Here is a 20547-nt window from a genome sequence, read left to right on the forward strand (position 1 = left end):
TTGTTCTTCCAACAGATACATCATTGAGAAGAAGGAAAAATTAGGCACCCGTTGGGTAAAAGCTGGGAAGACCTCAGGCCCCGACTGTAATTTCAGAGTAACTGATGTCATCGAAGGCACAGAAGTCCAGTTTCAAGTTCGGGCTGAAAATGAGGCAGGAGTTGGTCACCCAAGTGAGCCCACAGAAATCCTGTCAATTGAAGATCCGACAAGTAAGTCAGTCATGCTGATCATTCAGAGGAGATTGTGTAGGGCCTGGTGGTGAGACTGGGGTGTCAATGCTTTGCTGCTGTCTTCCCAGGTCCTCCTTCACCTCCTCTTGATCTGCATGTGACTGACGCTGGGAGGAAACACATTGCCATCGCTTGGAAACCTCCAGAGAAAAATGGTGGCAGTCCTATCATAGGCTACCATGTTGAAATGTGTCCGGTGGGCACCGAGAAATGGATGCGAGTTAATTCTCGCCCAGTAAAAGATTTGAAGTTCAAAGTTGAAGAGGGAATTGTTCCCGACAAGGAATATGTCCTGAGAGTGAGAGCCGTCAATGCTGTTGGTGTCAGCGAGCCATCTGAAATCTCTGAAAACGTGGTTGCCAAAGACCCAGACTGTAAGAATTAGATATGTTTTATAGCCGATAATATATTTTTTCCTGATCATTGCATTTTAATGCATTTTCCCCTACCCCTTGATGTTTTGTAGGCAAACCAACAATTGATCTAGAGACTCATGACATCGTGGTTATCGAAGGTGAAAAGTTAAGCATCCCTGTGCCCTTCAGAGCTGTCCCAGTTCCAACTGTGAGCTGGCATAAAGATGGCAAAGAGGTGAAAGCCAGCGACAGATTAACAATGAAGAGTGACCACATCTCTGCACACCTGGAGGTTCCCAAGAGTGTCCATGCAGATGCCGGAGTTTACACTATCACCCTGGAGAATAAGCTTGGCTCAGCAACTGCTTCAATCAATGTCAAAGTCATAGGTAACAATTCTCTAATGAAATTCTGGGCATTCCGCATCTGTTCCAGAAGTTATAATAGCTAGCCTTGCGACAGTCTGTACAAATAGCTTCAAGAGCTGGCATTTGGACCCCGAACACTCCCTCAAGTGTTTTCATTTGAAAAACAATTTTGAAGAGATTAGTTAATAATTAAGCGCTGATTAATTTATTTGCATATGAAATACTAATTTAAATAAACTATCTAGCACACCTAAAGAATATTTAGGTGATCGATATTTCTTTCTGAATTATATAAATTCAGCTTTCTGTAGTCTTCTCCTTCAGGAATAATAATATTTTTCTGTCCTTTACTACCATCCCTGGTTTTAGTTGGAAATTAATGGAGCAATTTTGCTTAACATAAATACCCAAGGATTGATGTTTCTGATTAGTAACAGATGGGGGACAAAAATACTAAATGTCTTGTGTTCTGGGGACGGTAGCACAGAAAAGATTACCCCACCCCAATGTATATGTTCCAAATCAGATAAAGTTCACTATTCAAACGCTAATTTTTCAAGTTTATGATAGTAATTATCAATTTTATATTTAACAGGTCTACCTGGTCCATGCAAAGATATTAAAGCAAGTGACATAACCAAGAGCTCTTGCAAGTTAACATGGGAGCCTCCGGAATACGACGGTGGAAGCCCAATTCTCCATTATGTTCTGGAGCGTAGAGAGGCTGGGAGGAGGACATACATACCAGTCATGTCTGGTGAGAACAAACTGTCTTGGACCGTAAAGGATCTCATACCAAATGGTGAATACTTTTTCCGGGTAAAAGCAGTCAACAAGATTGGTGGAGGCGAATATATTGAACTCAAGAATCCCGTCATTGCTCAAGATCCAAAGCGTAAGTTGGAACATAGACATTTGATAGCTAAGATAGAATATCCGAGAATTACTGTCTTTGCATTAATTGGTTTCTCCGATAGTAATAGGTGTTTTTCTTTGTTCGCCAGAACCTCCTGATCCACCTGTGGATGTTGAGGTTCATAATCCTACAGCTAAGGCAATGACTATCACATGGAAGCCACCCTTGTATGATGGAGGAAGCAAGATAATGGGTTACATCATAGAAAAGATTGCTAAGGGTGAAGACAGATGGAGGAGATGCAATGAGCATCTGGTACCTGTCCTGACCTATACAGCCAAAGGACTTGAGGAGGGGAAAGAGTACCAATTCCGTGTGCGAGCAGAGAACGCTGCTGGTATTGGTGAACCTTCTCGGGCCACGCCCCCAACCAAAGCTGTAGATCCTATTGGTATGTTTTGTTTATTGGGGGTGCTGCTTTCTCATTGTAAAACAAATGAGGTTTGTGCTTGGTTGAGAATTAAAGGCAATTCTGACTTTTAATCATTACAGATGCCCCAAAAGTCATCCTCAAAACAAGCCTGGAAGTTAAACGGGGTGATGAAATAGCACTTGATGCGACCATTTCTGGCTCACCCTACCCAACAATCACATGGATAAAGGATGAAAATGTCATTGTACCGGAGGAAATTAAGAAGCGAGCAGCGCCCCCAGTTAGGAGGAAGAAGGGTGAGGCTGAAGAAGAGGAGCCGTTCTTCCTGCCTCTGACAGAGCGTTTGAGCATCAATAACAGCAAACAAGGAGAATCTCAGCTGCGCATCCGTGACTCTCTGAGACCTGATCACGGCCAGTACATGATCAAAGTTGAGAACGATCATGGTGTTGCCAAAGCACCTTGCACTGTCATTGTGTTAGGTAAGTAGTTAAAACTACTTCACAATAGAGAAAGAAAATCTACCTAAGAGTTCTAGCAAGACATAAAAATTAGTAGTTTGGGGATCCTTTAAAAGAAACAACTTCAGCAAATAGTTCTCACAATTTTATCATCTAAGCAGACACTATTGAAAAAAAGATCAACTGACCTTGTTCTTTGTTAGCTAATGTAATATAAAGATAGAAGGATATGGGAAAACTAGAAGTTGTACCCAAAGACCATAATAACATCAGCAGCCGGTTCTATACAAAATTTTAATCACCGATCTCCTTTGATATATTAGATACACCAGGACCGCCAATCAACTTTGTATTTGAGGATATTAGGAAGAACTCTGTCCTCTGTAAATGGGAACCACCCCTTGATGATGGTGGGAGTGAGATCATTAACTATACCTTGGAAAAGAAAGACAAGACCAAACCTGACTCCGAATGGATTGTTATCACTTCAACACTCAGACACTGCAAATATTCAGTAACAAAACTGATTGAAGGAAAAGAGTACCTCTTCCGTGTAAGAGCTGAAAATAGGTTGGGACCTGGACCACCATGTGTCTCCAAGCCACTTTTGGCCAAAGATCCATTTGGTAAGGTTGTTTTAGCATCTTAAGTTGGCCTTCCACCATATCCTTCCCTCTTTACATCGTCGTGTAAAATTGATTTTATATCATATTATATATACAATTCAAATATATTTTTTTCTCAGAACCTCCTGATGCACCAGATAAGCCCATTGTGGAAGATGTCACCAGCAACAGCATGCTAGTAAAATGGAATGAGCCAAAAGATAACGGCAGCCCCATCTTGGGTTACTGGCTTGAAAAACGTGAGGTCAACAGCACACACTGGTCTCGTGTCAACAAAACCCTTCTCAGTTCTCTGAAAACCAAGGTAGATGGCTTATTAGAAGGACTCACCTACGTCTTCCGAGTCTGTGCTGAAAATGCTGCTGGGCCTGGAAAGTTCAGCCCGCCTTCAGACCCTAAAACAGCTCGTGACCCCATCTGTAAGTACCTTCTTAAGAAGAAAGCGTAAGAGACTAGTCTAGCCCGCATTTGGAAACCATCGGTAAACTTCACCTGTGTCTTCTGCCTTCATCCTAGCTCCACCTGGGCCACCCATCCCAAGAGTTGCAGATACGAGCTCTACGACCATTGAGCTGGAGTGGGAACCCCCAGCTTTCAACGGTGGTGGGGAGATTATTGGCTACTTTGTTGATAAGCAGTTGGTTGGCACTAACGAGTGGTCACGCTGCACAGAGAAGATGATCAAAGTCCGTCAGTTCACCGTCAAAGAAATTCGAGAGGGCGCTGACTACAAACTTCGAGTGAGCGCTGTCAATGCAGCCGGTGAAGGGCCACCTGGGGAAACAGAGCCTGTTACTGTGGCTGAACCACAAGGTAGGTACTTCAAAGTTTTCTGGGGGAGGGCATGGATGTTTCCCAACATGGGGCTAAATTTTCTTGTTCCTTGCACTAACATATATGGCCGTTCTTCCTCAACAGAGCCTCCAACTGTGGAACTGGATGTTTCTGTAAAGGGAGGCATACAGATCATGGCTGGGAAGACTCTCAGAATCCCAGCCGTGGTGACTGGCCGGCCTGTGCCCACAAGAGTATGGACCATCGAAGAAGGGGAGCTGGATAAAGAGCGTGTTGTAATAGAGAATGTCGGAACCAAATCTGAGCTAATTATCAAGGATGCATTGAGAAAAGACCATGGCAGATATGTAATCACAGCAACAAACAGCTGTGGTTCCAAATTTGCAGCAGTCCGGGTTGAAGTGTTCGGTAAGGAACATCTAGAGGATTTTCATAGGATTTTCCCATGGCATGTGATCTTACAACACTGATTTTTGTTTGTTTGTTTATTGTTTGTTATTGTTTCTTTTTCCAGATGTTCCTGGCCCAGTTCTTGACCTGAAACCTGTTGTAACGAACAGAAAGATGTGTCTGCTGAATTGGTCGGATCCAGCAGATGACGGAGGAAGTGAAATCACAGGGTTTATAATTGAAAGGAAAGATGCCAAGATGCACACTTGGAGACAGCCCATTGAGACGGAGAGATCCAAGTGTGACATCACAGGTCTCATAGAGGGACAGGAATACAAGTTCCGTGTCATTGCCAAGAACAAGTTTGGCTGTGGGCCTCCTGTTGAAATAGGACCAATTCTTGCAGTTGATCCGCTAGGTAAGAAAAGATTTTCACTGTGTTTACCAAATAAATGCTATTCTGCTTATCTATAAGTCAAGTATTTGCTGAGATTTATGGTATCAAACACCCAACAGTCTCAAGATCTTAGACTAGATAGAGGATAATAAAAGAAAATCAAATATCTATTGGCAATTTTTAAGATACCATATTTGCTAAATTTCCATGTATTTTTGTTTTATGTATATGAAAGATGTGACGTTTTCTGTGCCAAAAATTTTGTATCTACAAAGTCTTTATAATAACCTACAAGTAGTTAAAATAATTTAGAAGCATTCAATATTACCAGTATAGTAGAGGATTTCTAAATATAACAATCTGGCCAGGCATTGGTAACATACACCTTTAATCCCAGCACTCAAGAGGTAGAGGCAGGCAGATCTCTGTGAGTTCCAGGCTAGTCTAGTCTACAGCACAAGTCCCAGGATAGACAAGGCTACACAGAGAAACCCTGTCTAAAAACAAACAAGTAAAGTGAATTGGTGGTTACATAGAATTCTGTTTTTCTAAAAAGAAAATTTTGAGGCAGGTCGTTGTCATAAGATAAATGATTTTTATTTACTACAGTAAAAAGTCTTCATACTGGAAGGGTAGGGAGAGCCCCAATCAGAAAGAGCCCTCAAAGAATAGAAAACCAGAGGAAGTCTCCCAGAAGCTAAAGTGAAACACTAAAATTATGCAAACTTAGTAATACACATTTATGTCCCTCTTAAAGGAAAATCCACTCCTCCAGAAACAGGAGGTTCTCTTCTACTCGGGCATCAGGAAAAAGAGAATTATAGCACACCCCACCGTTTCAATCACCCCATAAAGTCCATGAGTTTCAGGGTGTGCCAGAGGCCTCAGGATAGATAGAACTGGGATTCCCTCTGCAGTAACAATCAGCTAGAATGGGATGGTTCTACTTATACCCATCAGAGCCTATTCTTAAGGACACAAAACCTTTGAGGTATTTCATAAATGGTCTTTCCTTTGAAGCAATATAACTCACGGTGGTCAGTAACCATGTCTACTGTTTGGCCACAAGAGGAAAAAACCGCCATGCTTTCTGCTGGCATTCAAAGCAGAACATCACACACCTATTTTCCTAGGTTGGTAGACTAAGACAATCTGTCAGTGTCCCAGGCATACAATCTAAAATACTAAATACAAAACACATACATACATACATACAAACATACCCTTGACTTATTTTTAATTAGTGATTTTGATGGGATATTCACTAAGAAGAAATCTGTTAGTGAGAATGGATATCATTGTGACTGGTATGTTTGGAAAAGGATTTTGAAATGCCATTTAATCAATTTTTCACACAAACAGAGGTGACATATCATTTCTTATGCAAACACTTGTTTCATACTCAACACTTTCAATGGCTTCTGCTTTAAGGTCCTCCAACATCTCCTGAGAGGCTCACGTACACAGAAAGGACAAAATCCACCATCACGCTTGACTGGAAAGAGCCCCGCAGTGATGGTGGCAGTCCTATCCAAGGATACATCATTGAAAAACGCCGCCATGACAAACCTGACTTTGAGAGAGTTAACAAGAGACTCTGCCCAACCACATCATTTGTGGTTGACAATCTCGATGAGCACCAGATGTATGAGTTCCGTGTCAAAGCTGTCAATGGTGTTGGTGAAAGCGAACCATCCCTGCCTCTTAACGTAGTCATCCAAGATGATGAAGGTATGGGTTTCATATCGAATGCCACTAATGTGTTTTATGGTGACTTGGGACACAGTCTTAAGACTTCTGCACTCTTGACTTCTCTCTGCAGTTCCTCCAGCTATTAAGTTGCGCCTGGCTGTTCGAGGAGACACTATCAAAGTTAAGGCAGGAGAGCCCGTTAACATCCCTGCCGATGTGACGGGACTCCCCATGCCTAAGATTGAGTGGTCCAAGAATGAAAAGGTGATTGAGAAACCCACGGATGAGCTTAAAATAACCAAAGAAGAAGTATCCCGAAGCGAGGCCAAGACTGAGCTGAGCATCCCCAAAGCCGTCCGAGAGGACAAGGGCACTTACACAATCACTGCTTCCAATCGTCTTGGCTCCGTATTCCGTAACGTTCATGTGGAAGTATATGGTAAGCGTATATATCCCACATTTGCCTCCTGTGTGGGAAAGAAAGCCACTTCCTGTTCAAGAACGGCTTCTCAGTCCCTGCTACGGTTCTTTTCCAGATCGTCCATCTCCACCCAGAAACCTCGCTGTTACTGACATTAAAGCTGAGTCTTGCTATCTGACGTGGGACACCCCTCTAGACAACGGTGGTAGTGAAATTACCCATTACGTCATTGACAAACGCGATGCCAGCAGGAAGAAGTCTGAGTGGGAAGAAGTCACTAACACTGCTGTTGAGAGAAGATACGGGGTAAGCGCTTCCAAATTGATGTACATTTATAGGACATAATTCCGACTTGATACCACTTTTAATATAACTTTATGATTTGATACCAGTTTAAGGTAACTTTATAATTTAACAATTAAACTCAAAATTCCATACAATTAAACTCAAAATTCCATACAAGCAGAAACTATTTGTGAGTTTGGCACTCTTATTATTATGTACATACGGCCACTTAGCAAATAATACTTACTACTCTCCTATGCAAATCCTCTGGATATTACAAAGATTGAGGTCTTCTTTTTAAACGGTTTCTCTTTTCCTCTCTTTCCTGCGATTTCATCCTGTGTGTTTACTTCTCATGGTGATCCATCCCCAAACAAATTCAGCTTTGAAATGAGTCAGACAGCAGTCCAAGTAGATTTGTTCTGACTCCCTTATTCGCCCACGTTTCCAGATCTGGAAGCTCATCCCCAATGGTCAGTACGAGTTCCGAGTGAGGGCAGTGAATAAATATGGAATCAGCGATGAATGCAAATCAGACAAAGTCACCATTCAAGACCCCTATCGCCTCCCGGGACCTCCTGGAAAACCCAAAGTCTTAGAACGCACCAAAGGGTCTATGCTCGTGAGCTGGACCCCTCCTTTGGACAACGGAGGTTCTCCAATTACTGGCTACTGGCTAGAGAAGAGAGAGGAAGGCGGTAGCTACTGGTCACGTGTTAGCCGAGCACCAATAACCAAAGTGGGACTCAAGGGCATAGAATTCAATGTTCCACGGTTGATTGAAGGGGTGAAATATCAGTTTAGAGCCATGGCAATCAATGCCGCAGGAATCGGCCCTCCCAGTGAACCGTCAGACCCAGCCATCGCAGGAGATCCCATATGTAAGTATATTTTACTTCTAGGACGCATTTCTAATGGGTAAAGTTACTAAGTAGCTTACTCTTATATTTCTCACATTTTTATTAGAACCGGTCATAGTGAAGTAAGTACATATATGCACATATACGTAAAGTAGTTTTAGCTTTTAAAATCTTGGGTTATAGTTAGTATTTTTTTAATCACGTGATACAGAAATGGATTAAAAGGTATGGATTCTAAACTCCATCTCATTAGTTACTGTGGATATCCTTTTCTCCGCTAAACAGACCCTCTTGGAAAAATTCAATAAAAAAGTAAAATATTAACTATTTGTTGAACAAAGACATCAAATTCTCAGGCAGAATAGCTGAGGTCAAATAATGAAAAATCTCATTGGATCATATATGAGCAGATCAGTTCAGACCTGAAAATGCAGTAATTTTCCTGACTCAGTGCATTTTCTCAATAATACCTGGCTATAGTCTTTAAAGAAAAACTCCAACATTTTCATTTAAAGATTTAAGATACCTCCATGCTATAGAGGACAAATATATCATAAGGTTCATTCGTGTTCATTCAGCAAATTATTTTGGTGCATGGACTGTTCAAGGGTTCACCCTAGACGCAAGGAGGGGGAGGGGTGACACACCACGCCGACAAGGTAGCAGTATTCCATCGTCAGGCACCATGAGAAAAGCATTACGGTGTGATGAGTGGGAACATTGATTCTGCCCCTAAAGAGCCTTGAGAGTTGTTTGTATCCAGACATTTGCCCAGGTAGTGATGAAAATATTTTAAATTTCCATATTGTAGGAAATAAAATGTTCAGCTATAATACACTGTTGAATCTCTTCGGGAGGATGTCAAAAGTAAAATAGCTTTCTACCAATGGTGTGCTCACAGGGTACGGCTATTTTCACCATTGCTGTGCTACAGAGTACAGCTCTATTTTGTTTTTCAAGACAGGATTTCTCTGTAGCTTTGGAGTCTGTCCTGGAACTAGCTCTTGTAGACCAGGCTGGCCTCAAACTCACAGAGATCTGCCTGCCTTTGCCTCCCAAGTGCTGGGATTAAAGGCGTGCGCCACCACCACCTGGCCAGAGTACAGCTCTTTTTACCAATGGTTTGCTCACAGGGTGGAACTCTTCACCAATGGTGTGTTCACGGGGTATAGCTCTAGTGAGAGATAGTGAGTAATCCTTTCCCCAGAGATTGTTTCTGCATTAATACTGAAATAAAATATACTCTTATTTCTTATACGTATTTTTAGCACTTCAATTTTAATATAACAGATAGCAACAAATGTCTTATCTAGTGAAAGTCTTATGGTATACATAAAAATAACATTCCACTACTTCAAAATGTGACATTTGTGTGTTCCTTATTAGACCCCCCTGGGCCACCTTCGCGCCCAGAAGTTAAAGATAAAACAAAATCAAGCATCTCGCTGGCATGGAAACCTCCAGCCAAAGACGGTGGCAGCCCGATCAAAGGTTACATCGTAGAAATGCAGGAGGAGGGGACCTCGGACTGGAAAAGAGTCAACGAACCAGATAAACTTCTAACTACCTGTGAGTGTGTGGTGCCTAACCTGAAAGAGCTGAGGAAGTACAGGTTCAGAGTGAAGGCTGTCAATGAAGCTGGTGAATCGGAACCAAGTGACACGACTGGAGAGATCCCTGCCACCGATATTCAAGGTAGTCATCCCTATTCAGCATGTGTGTTCACCTTGTCGGATCAAACTGTGACATCCATGTACCGGAGACGTGTCTGTTACCTCTTTGAGAAGTGTCAGCTAATGGCTGTCCTGTTACCATTACAGAGGTTCCAGAGGTGTTCATTGACATCGGAGCACAGGACTGCCTGGTGTGTAAAGCCGGCTCACAGATCAGAATCCCTGCTGTCATCAAGGGGCGCCCAACGCCAAAATCATCTTGGGAATTTGACGGAAAGGCAAAGAAGGCAATGAAGGTAATAATCCTAGGACTTCCCTGTGTAGTGTCCTCCACTGGATAACCAGAAGCAGTATTTCAAACATAACTGTCTTCTTTCCTAATAGGACAACATTCATGACATCCCTGAAGATGCACAGGTAAGAGGGGCTAGCTTAATGAATTAAGAGTGTGAGTGACTTAGTAGTGCTGCGGTCTCATTTGATGTATGACTGTGATTCCCTTTGTACAGCTGGAGACTGCCGAGAACTCATCTGTCATCATCATCCCGGAGTGTACTCGAGCTCACACGGGCAAATACAGCATCACAGCCAAGAATAAAGCCGGACAGAAAACTGCCAACTGCAGAGTTAAAGTCATGGGTAAGAAAGATATTCACAGTTGCTACCGAGTCAGGGCAAACTACTCTCAGCATCCACAGAACGATGTTTACACTGTGGTTTGCAACCAACAGATGCACCAGGCCCGCCCAAGGATTTGAAGGTTAGTGACATTACAAGAGGCAGTTGCCGACTGTCATGGAAGATGCCAGACGATGATGGAGGAGATAGGATCAAAGGCTACGTCATTGAGAAGAAGACGATAGATGGGAAAGCCTGGACGAAAGTCAATCCCAACTGCGGAAGCACCACGTTCGTGGTGCCGGATCTCATCTCTGAGCAGCAATACTTCTTCCGTGTGCGAGCAGAAAACCGTTTTGGAATTGGCCCACCCGTAGAAACCATTCAGAGGACCACTGCAAGAGATCCAATCTGTAAGCTTTGGAATGCAAGTTTAAAATATGGTCTCGGGAATGAGCCCCATCATTAATAACCATGCTTAATGAATTCCTGTAAACATTTTTACAGATCCTCCTGACCCTCCTATTAAACTCAAGATTGGTCTGATAACGAAGAGCACGGTACATCTGTCATGGAAACCTCCAAAGAATGATGGGGGCTCTCCTGTCACCCACTACATTGTCGAGTGCCTTGCATGGGACCCTACTGGGAAGAAGAAAGAAGCCTGGAGACAGTGCAATAAGCGTGATGTGGAAGAATTGGAATTTACTGTTGAAGACCTCATAGAGGGTGGGGAATATGAATTCAGAGTCAAGGCCGTCAACGAGGCCGGGGTCAGCAAGCCTTCAGCCACTGTGGGTCCTGTGATTGTCAAGGACCAGACATGTACGTATTTAACAGAAAATTTCCTTCCTATGTATCTAGTAATCAAGAATCGGTAGATCCAGCTATCAGTGTGTTTCCATGGGCTTCGTGTAGGCATGGAAACATGATTCAGTTACTGTTTACCCCATTATGGACAGAATAGCGAATGTCTTTCATATTGCTTTTACTATAGACAAGACACATCTAATTTCCTTCCTGTAATTTTCTCCAAGGTAGGCTGTCTTATCTAACAGAAATTAAAGGAATTAAAAGGGGCGGAAAGCTAGTAATTGGCTTAGCACCTGCTAAGACCAATGTATCTTTCCTATCAAGACTTTCTCTTTTTGAGAAAACCCATTTCAGCTTTGAGTTTTGAAGATAAGCTACATAAATAAGTCTCTTCGCATTAGTGTTACCATCACTATCACTGTGTATTTATTTGGTTTTGTGATTGTGCCGATCCTTTTTGCACACTCATAATAGATTTATAGAAAATTGTTTGGCTTTTACCAGAAACTATATTTCTTATAAAAATTCAAACCAGAACCTCTGAATAAGAATGGAAATGACTTTATAATTCTGCAGATTATTAAAGAAAAATACCATGACCCAAAGTGCCAAGCATAAACTACTGTGATAGTCAGGCCTTGTTGCCCTTGGGAATCCCCTCTATGTTTTATTACCATTGGTTAATAAAGCAGCTCCTTTGGCCAATGGCTTAGCAGAGCAAAGCCAGGCGGGAAATCTGAACAGAGATATATAGGAAGAGTAGGCAGAATAAAGGAGATGCCGTGTAGCTGCCGAAGGAGAAAGATGCCTGCGCAGAAACCTCACCTTTCCAGTAAGCCACAACCTCATGGTGATACACAGATGAACAGAAATGGGTTAATTCAAGAGTAAGAGCTAGCTAGAAATATGCTAGAGTCATTGGCCAAACCATGTTGTAATTAATATAGTTTCTGGGTGATTATTTGGGTCTGAGCAGTCAGGAAATGAAAGAGCAATCTTCGCCTACACCCTTGGTCAGAATTTTCATGTGTATGCTGAAGCATGATGAGGGAGAGGCAATATCAGATAGACGGATGTGTGTAGATCCAATAAAAGATAGCTACATGTAATTGTCCCACACTAGTATGACAGTGTTAAAGAGAGACCCATTATTTATGTCAGTGTGGACAATGAAGTCTGAATGCAGTCAACCCAAATTGGCTTTACGGCCACATTAAAATTCACATTCTAGTTTTTAGTGCATTTGGCTACCCGTGTTAATGTTTTGTTCTTATTAATTATCCAGGCCCACCATCAATTGAGCTCAAAGAATTCATGGAAGTGGAAGAAGGAACTGATGTTAACATCGTGGCCAAAATTAAAGGTGTGCCATTCCCAACTCTCACCTGGTTTAAAGCGCCTCCGAAGAAGCCTGATAGCAAAGAGCCTGTGGTCTATGACACCCACGTCAACAAGCAGGTGGTGGATGACACCTGCACACTGGTTATCCCTCAGTCTCGCCGGAGTGACACGGGCTTGTATTCTATCACAGCCGTAAACAACCTGGGGACAGCGTCGAAGGAGATGAGACTCAATGTCCTTGGTAATGATTGCACTGTTTGGTTAAAACTATATGGTTTCATTTTGATTCCTAAAAAAAAAATTTGACTTTAAATAATTCAACTAATAAAATATTCCTTTTTAAATAATCATTCAGGTCGTCCTGGCCCCCCTGTGGGACCCATCAAGTTTGAATCTATCTCAGCCGATCAAATGACACTATCTTGGCTTCCACCTAAAGATGACGGTGGGTCCAAGATTACAAACTATGTCATTGAGAAAAGAGAAGCTAACAGGAAGACATGGGTCCGTGTCTCCAGTGAACCTAAGGAATGCATGTACACAATTCCCAAGCTGCTAGAAGGCCATGAATATGTGTTCCGAATCATGGCCCAGAATAAGTACGGCATTGGGGAGCCACTGGACAGTGAACCTGAAACAGCACGAAACCTCTTCTGTGAGTAGGACGACACTTTCACACGAGGTCAAACTTTTCTGGTGTTTTGTTTAGTTTTTGATGACTTCTTGTCAATTACTATCTTTCTCACAGCTGTCCCCGGAGCTCCAGATAAACCGACGGTGAGCAGCGTGACTCGTAACTCCATGACGGTCAACTGGGAAGAGCCAGAGTATGATGGCGGCTCTCCCGTGACTGGATATTGGTTGGAAATGAAAGACACCACTTCAAAGAGATGGAAGAGAGTTAACCGAGATCCCATCAAGGCCATGACTCTGGGCGTCTCTTATAAAGTGACTGGCCTTATTGAAGGTTCTGACTATCAGTTCCGGGTATATGCAATCAATGCTGCGGGTGTGGGTCCGGCAAGTCTCCCCTCAGATCCAGTGACCGCTCGAGATCCAGTGGGTAAGCCTTTACATTCTTAAAAAAAAAGTGTCTAGATGGGTGGTGGCACACGCCTTTAATCCCAGGAGGAAGAAGAAGGGAGATCTCTGTGAGTTTGAAGCCAGCCTGGGCTACAGAGCGAATTCCAGGATAGCCAGGGCTACACAGAAAAACCTTAGCTCAAAAAAAGGGGGAAAAAAAGAAAAGAAAATGATTTCTAAAAGTACTGTAGAAATCAAGAATACTGATATATACTGGTTCTTTCCAGCTCCCCCTGGTCCTCCGTTCCCCAAAGTGACAGACTGGACAAAATCGTCTGTGGACTTGGAATGGTCACCTCCACTAAAAGATGGTGGATCCAAAGTAACTGGATACATTGTTGAATTTAAGGAAGAAGGCAAAGAAGAATGGGAAAAGGTAGCTAAAATGTTCATTGAAGAGATGTTCCATGAATAAGTTTTAAATAGTTTTTCTTAAGCCCATTTGTTTCTATGTTTGAGATTAAAAATCAGAAAAATAATTGTTTATGTCCAACTAGTCAAGTCAAGAGTGTGAAGAAGGTCCTATGTTGGGTACCAAAACAGTGAAAAAAAGTAAGTTCTAGCATTCAATAGCACAGTGTGAAGCACCGGATGCTGACTATCCTTTACAATAATTCATCATTTTTCCTTTTAAAAAATTGAAAAGAATCACCTACCAGGTATAAATAATAAATACTTAAGGAGATGGAATGTTTATTGCCGGCTGTTTATATGTAATGAATTATTATACTGTGAGCAGATACAGTTGGGATAAATCAATTAAAAATAAAAATTGAGCTTTTAAAAGTTATGTTATCCACTCATCTTTTGGTTATGAATCCCAGAAGCATGGAAGAGTACAGTTTTTTCTATCATTTACCAGTAATTTATAAACACAATTTTGACAAGTTCATCCATTTTCTATAACTATTTGATCCCTGAAACCTCCTGACAAGAGTAAGTAGGTAGTAGTTATACTTGAGAGAGTTATTAAAGCAGCAATATTATATACTAGCTATAGCGTAATATTTACATTAGGAACACTCTAATTATAAAATGCTTGTTATTTTCCCCCAGGCTAAGGATAAGGAAGTGAGAGGGACAAAGCTAGTGGTGACCGGGTTAAAAGAAGGAGCATTCTACAAATTCCGTGTCCGAGCAATCAACATTGCCGGGGTTGGAGAACCTGGAGAGGTCACAGATGTTATTGAAATGAAGGACAGAATTGGTAATTACCACTGCTTCTGCTAGTTTATCCAGGTTTATGTAGGATATATTGAAAGGTGAAAGTCACACTTGCCTTTTTCAATTGTTTCCCAGTGTCGCCCGACCTTCAGCTAGACGCCAGCGTCAGAGACAGAATAGTGGTCCACGCTGGAGGGGTGATCCGCATCATAGCCTACGTATCTGGAAAGCCACCTCCAACTGTCAGCTGGAGCATGAATGAACGGGCCTTACCTCAAGAAGCCGCCATTGAGACCACAGCCATTAGTTCATCCATGGTCATCAAGAATTGCCAGAGGAGCCATCAGGGTGTATACTCTCTCCTTGCGAAAAACGAAGGTGGAGAAAGAAAGAAGACAATTATTGTTGATGTGCTAGGTACATAATTTCAATTTTATTGAAAACAATTTATTTTACTTTTCTTTTCAAGACATGATTCTTACTGTGTAGCCCTGGCTGGCCTCAAACTCCCAGAGATTCACCTGCCTCTGTGAGTGCCACCATATACATAAATGCAACTTTTTAAAATTCATCATTTTAATTATATCTACAACAATGCTATGTACAAATAACATTTTTTTATAAATGCTCTGGAAAATTAGAAAAGTAGTTCACAACTGACTGTCCACATTAGAATTTTTTAAATGTTCCTCTTCACACGTTTGTCCCACAGGTATTCCACATTGTTGTATTCCTGCTACTCATAAGAGTTTATTTTATTTTGATGTTTTGAGTGTGTATGGTGTTTTGCCTGCACATATGTATGCATGACATTTGTGTGTAGCCTGTGAGGAGGCCAGAAGAGAGTGTTAGATACTCTGGAACTAGAATTACAGATGCTTGTTGGTCACCATATGTTTTCTGGGGACCAAATCAAAGTCCTCTGTAAGAGCTTCAAGTGCTCTTAACCACCTAGCCACATCTCCACTCCCCTATGTGAAGTTTCGTATGTTACATTTTTTTTTTGACAAGACATGCCACCTTAAGGACCTACTGTGTGATGATGTGATCTTTACGAAAGCACCTTTCCTGGAAATGTTCATGAATGTTTAAAGTTTCACCACTTTAGCATGAAACTCTATCCTTCTTTACTAATTATTGTAACAATGAGAAAACCTCTGTCAGGGATTCTGTATTCCAAGACGACCAGTGATGTGATTATCAGTGTTGCATTGCTAATCAATGAAGGTAGAGTTCAACTCTTCCAGCTTCTTCTGTGTGTAATGTTATCCTATTTAGTACTCGTAATTCAGTAGAGCCCCACTCCAAACAGCTATCATTTCAATACAATAATGGTCAGCCCCCTATTAAATACGTAATAAAAGGTGGCCACATGTATTTGATGCATCAATACCCCACAAGCTCTTAGGTTTCAAGATTCTCATCTCTTTTACTCATTGACAAACACTACTTTAATTGGATAGATATGTTTTTATATAAAATCCCAGCTGCTAAAAATCAGAGCCTTCTGTACCCATCAACTACCTGGTGACCCAGAAAAACATCTCTTCCTTTTTCCCACTTAGAAAAGGCACAGAGAGCAAAGCATTCTCTATTCCACCTTTGCAGCTCCCCACTCCTGTCTCACAAGCTTTGTTCACTAAAAGGAATCTTATTCTCTCTGCTTTGTATTAAAACATGGTAGCCCATAATTAGCACAAGGCTACTTCATTTTAGAATATGACTGAACTCTAATCCCAGCTATTTGAGAGGCTGAGAAGAGAGAATTGTGAGATCAAGGCCAGACTAGGCAATAAAATAAGAGGATGAGCTAAGATGGATGGATGGATGGATGGATGGATGGATGGATGGATGGATGGATGGATGGGTGGGTGGGTGGGTGGATGGGTGGGTGGGTGGATGGATGATGGATGGATGGATGGGTGGGTGGACGGACGGACGGACGGATGGATAGGCAGGCAGACAGAGAGAACTAGATAATAGAAACTATAGACATACAGACAGATGTGGTTAAATATTGTTGGTATGACAGAAAAGCCAACAACTTCATTAACAAGCACAAAAATCTTACTTTCTTCTGTACCACATTTTTGTCTTCACTTTGAAAACAGGATAATGTATTGAGCGTAGGAGACAAATGGGTTAAAATCTTTTCTACTTGTCCCCAGATGTCCCAGGACCAGTTGGAGTACCATTCCTCGCTGACAACCTAACCAATGACTCCTGCAAGCTCACATGGTTCTCTCCAGAAGATGACGGTGGCTCCCCCATCACCAACTATGTCATTCAGAAGCGGGAAGCTGACCGCAAAGCGTGGACCCCTGTGACCTACACAGTCACTCGACAAAACGCTACCGTACAGGGTCTTATTCAAGGAAAAGCCTACTTTTTCCGAATTGCAGCTGAAAACAGCATTGGCATGGGGCCATTTGTTGAGACACCAAACGCGCTTGTCATCAGAGATCCAATAAGTAAGTACAGTTGAGAACAAGCTATGGTCAACCACGCTGCTCTTCACTCAATACAACACTGCAGTGTGCGTGTGAGTGTGTGCTTGAGTGTGTGTATGCCCCTGTATGTGTATGCCTTACATGCTATCCACTTGTCAAGCTTTAAGACAGTTGTTAAATATCTGATGTCATTGTATCTGTGACTGTGAAAGAAAGAAAGGCAGGGATGTGTAGGAGTCCTCAAATTCCTTCCCTATATTTATTCCATTGTTTAGGGTTTTTTTTTTTTTGTAAGTTTCCCATTCAATGGTGTAAGTAAAAACTGAATCATTTTCCTAATTGTCAAATGCTTAATCTTAAGATATTTTGTTATTTAACCAAAATGAAGCTCTATTTTCTCATCTCTTGGTTGAGAACATTGAATTCCTCGAAGCTTTTCTCATTCTAATAGTGCTACGGCGAGAACAGTTTTGAGATTCTTTGAAGTCTGGTTTGGTTTTTAAAAGTAACCCTCAGGAAAGGGTACTTATGGTACTCTTCTACATTCTCACTGTGACACTCTTGGCATTGTGCTAACATTTACAGCTGTCCCAGAGAGACCTGAAGACCTAGAAGTCAAAGAAGTCACTAAAAATACCGTGTCTTTGACCTGGAATCCTCCCAAGTACGATGGTGGATCAGAAATTATTAACTATGTCCTAGAAAGTCGCCTTATTGGCACTGAGAAGTTCCACAAAGTTACAAGTGACAACCTGCTTAGCAGGAAATACACTGTGAAAGGCTTAAAAGAAGGTGACACCTACGAGTACCGTGTCAGTGCCGTCAATATTGTCGGACAAGGCAAGCCATCATTCTGCACCAAGCCGATCACATGCAAAGATGAGCTGGGTATGTGTCCGCTACATTTTATGCTTTGTAAACATCTACCTCTATAGCCTTTTCCTAGGACCACAAAAATGACTCTTGTCTGTAACTCTACATTTTAGCTCCCCCAACACTTGACCTGGACTTCAGAGATAAGCTTACAGTCCGAGTTGGTGAAGCTTTCGCCCTCACTGGCCGTTACTCAGGCAAACCAAAGCCTAAGGTTGATTGGTTCAAAGATGAGGCGGATGTGCTGGAAGATGACCGCACCCACATCAAGACTACTCCCACGACACTTGCCCTTGAGAAGACTAAGTCCAAACGCTCAGATTCTGGAAAATACTGTGTGGTTGTGGAGAACAGTACAGGCTCCAGGAAAGGTTACTGTCAAGTCAACGTTGTTGGTAAGTTTTATTTATCTGATCAATAATAGAGTCTTTTTCCTTCTAGAAGTGATAATAATATTTTGTGCTATGATTTTCTTTTTTTTCTTCAGACCGTCCTGGACCACCAGTAGGACCTGTCATTTTTGATGAGGTCACCAAAGAATACATGGTTATTTCTTGGAAACCACCTCTTGATGATGGAGGCAGTGAGATTACCAATTATATTATTGAGAAGAAGGAGCTGGGTAAAGATATATGGATGCCTGTGACTTCTGCCAGCGCTAAAACAACGTGCAAAGTCCCAAAACTGCTTGAAGGAAAAGATTATATCTTCCGGATTCATGCTGAAAATCTGTATGGAATAAGTGACCCTCTGGTGTCTGATTCAATGAAAGCCAAAGATCGTTTCAGTATGTAGTATGGTTGGGGGAGGACCCAGTGCTTGACAGTTAATAGGGAGGTTGAAACTTGTAACACATTTTGCTAATGTCTATTATAGGAGTTCCTGATGCACCTGAGCAGCCAATTGTCACAGAGGTCACCAAAGACTCTGCACTAGTGACCTGGAACAAGCCAAATGACGGAGGAAAGCCCATCACAAACTACATCCTGGAAAAGAGGGAAACTATGTCTAAACGATGGGTTAGAGTTACCAAAGAGCCTATCCATCCGTACACCAAGTTTAGAGTTCCTGATCTTCTGGAAGGATGCCAGTATGAATTCCGGGTTTCTGCAGAAAACGAAATTGGTATTGGGGATCCAAGTCCACCATCCAAACCAGTCTTTGCTAGAGATCCAATTGGTACAGTATTAAAACAGTCACTCAGTTTTCATGCAGTTCGATTTTTCTCAGCTGTATTTTAACTTCTTTTAAATTTTTGTCTTTGATTATGTAGCTAAACCAAGCCCACCTATTAATCCTGAAGCAGTAGACACGACATGTAATTCAGTTGATCTAACTTGGCAGCCACCACGTCACGATGGTGGGAGCAAGATCCTAGGATACATTGTGGAGTACCAGAAAGTGGGAGATGAGGAGTGGAGACGAGCCAATCACACTCCTGAGTCATGCCCTGAAACAAAATATAAAGTCAGTGGTCTCCGGGACGGGCAGACCTATAAGTTCCGCGTACTGGCAGTCAACGAGGCTGGTGAATCAGACCCGGCCCATGTTCCTGAACCAGTTCTAGTAAAGGACCGACTTGGTGAGTGAGATGCTGTGATCTGCAATTGTGAGATATAGGTGCCTGGTGGATACTTTATTATAGTTTGCACTAAGGAATCCTACATGAAGGTGTTTTTCTTTATTTTAGAACCTCCTGAGCTGATCCTTGATGCCAACATGGCAAGAGAACAGCACATTAAAGTGGGTGACACCCTGAGACTTAGTGCCATCATCAAAGGTGTGCCATTCCCAAAAGTAACCTGGAAAAAAGGAGACAGAGAGGCTCCGACAAAAGCACAAATTGATGTTACTCCAGTTGGAAGCAAGCTTGAAATTCGCAATGCTGCCCACGAAGATGGGGGAATTTATTCTCTAACTGTGGAGAATCCAGCTGGTTCAAAAACTGTCTCAGTGAAAGTACTGGTCTTAGGTGCGCATTTTACTGTTCATGCCATTAAAAATAAAAACCTCAAATACCTTTTTCTTGTCACTTAACTATCATTTAATACATTTCAGATAAACCTGGGCCACCTAGAGACCTGGAAGTCAGTGAAATTAGGAAAGATTCTTGTTACCTTACTTGGAAGGAACCACTGGATGATGGCGGTTCTGTTGTGACCAACTATGTGGTTGAGAGGAAAGATGTCGCCACTGCCCAGTGGTCCCCTCTTTCAACCACGTCGAAGAAGAAGAGCCACATGGCTAAACATCTGAACGAAGGCAACCAGTACCTCTTCCGAGTCGCTGCCGAGAACCAATATGGACGTGGTCCTTTTGTTGAGACACCCAAGCCCATCAAGGCTCTGGATCCTCTCCG

General features: G+C 42.1%; 1 protein-coding gene across 1 annotated transcript in view; it reads left to right on the forward strand.

Annotated features, from left to right (window-relative positions):
• The window catches only part of Ttn (titin), a 270030-nt gene that overhangs the window by 183624 nt on the left and 65859 nt on the right, over positions 1 to 20547 (forward strand). Inside the window, exons 218-252 of the mRNA XM_057755570.1 lie at positions 16 to 212; positions 302 to 607; positions 700 to 978; positions 1553 to 1852; positions 1962 to 2264; positions 2366 to 2728; positions 3031 to 3333; positions 3453 to 3752; positions 3850 to 4146; positions 4252 to 4536; positions 4643 to 4936; positions 6347 to 6646; positions 6738 to 7046; positions 7144 to 7334; positions 7765 to 8194; positions 9560 to 9868; positions 9994 to 10142; positions 10231 to 10263; positions 10356 to 10485; positions 10578 to 10877; positions 10972 to 11289; positions 12563 to 12859; positions 12974 to 13273; positions 13367 to 13681; positions 13929 to 14077; positions 14758 to 14908; positions 15001 to 15282; positions 17034 to 17336; positions 17901 to 18203; positions 18302 to 18583; positions 18676 to 18975; positions 19065 to 19367; positions 19462 to 19770; positions 19879 to 20160; positions 20247 to 20546. Coding sequence (XP_057611553.1) covers positions 16 to 212; positions 302 to 607; positions 700 to 978; positions 1553 to 1852; positions 1962 to 2264; positions 2366 to 2728; positions 3031 to 3333; positions 3453 to 3752; positions 3850 to 4146; positions 4252 to 4536; positions 4643 to 4936; positions 6347 to 6646; positions 6738 to 7046; positions 7144 to 7334; positions 7765 to 8194; positions 9560 to 9868; positions 9994 to 10142; positions 10231 to 10263; positions 10356 to 10485; positions 10578 to 10877; positions 10972 to 11289; positions 12563 to 12859; positions 12974 to 13273; positions 13367 to 13681; positions 13929 to 14077; positions 14758 to 14908; positions 15001 to 15282; positions 17034 to 17336; positions 17901 to 18203; positions 18302 to 18583; positions 18676 to 18975; positions 19065 to 19367; positions 19462 to 19770; positions 19879 to 20160; positions 20247 to 20546 — 9572 coding nt within the window. The remainder of the gene's footprint in view (positions 1 to 15; positions 213 to 301; positions 608 to 699; positions 979 to 1552; positions 1853 to 1961; positions 2265 to 2365; positions 2729 to 3030; positions 3334 to 3452; positions 3753 to 3849; positions 4147 to 4251; positions 4537 to 4642; positions 4937 to 6346; positions 6647 to 6737; positions 7047 to 7143; positions 7335 to 7764; positions 8195 to 9559; positions 9869 to 9993; positions 10143 to 10230; positions 10264 to 10355; positions 10486 to 10577; positions 10878 to 10971; positions 11290 to 12562; positions 12860 to 12973; positions 13274 to 13366; positions 13682 to 13928; positions 14078 to 14757; positions 14909 to 15000; positions 15283 to 17033; positions 17337 to 17900; positions 18204 to 18301; positions 18584 to 18675; positions 18976 to 19064; positions 19368 to 19461; positions 19771 to 19878; positions 20161 to 20246; position 20547) is intronic.

The sequence above is a fragment of the Chionomys nivalis genome, chromosome 22, assembly GCF_950005125.1.
Source record: "Chionomys nivalis chromosome 22, mChiNiv1.1, whole genome shotgun sequence".
NCBI lineage: Eukaryota > Metazoa > Chordata > Mammalia > Rodentia > Cricetidae > Chionomys > Chionomys nivalis.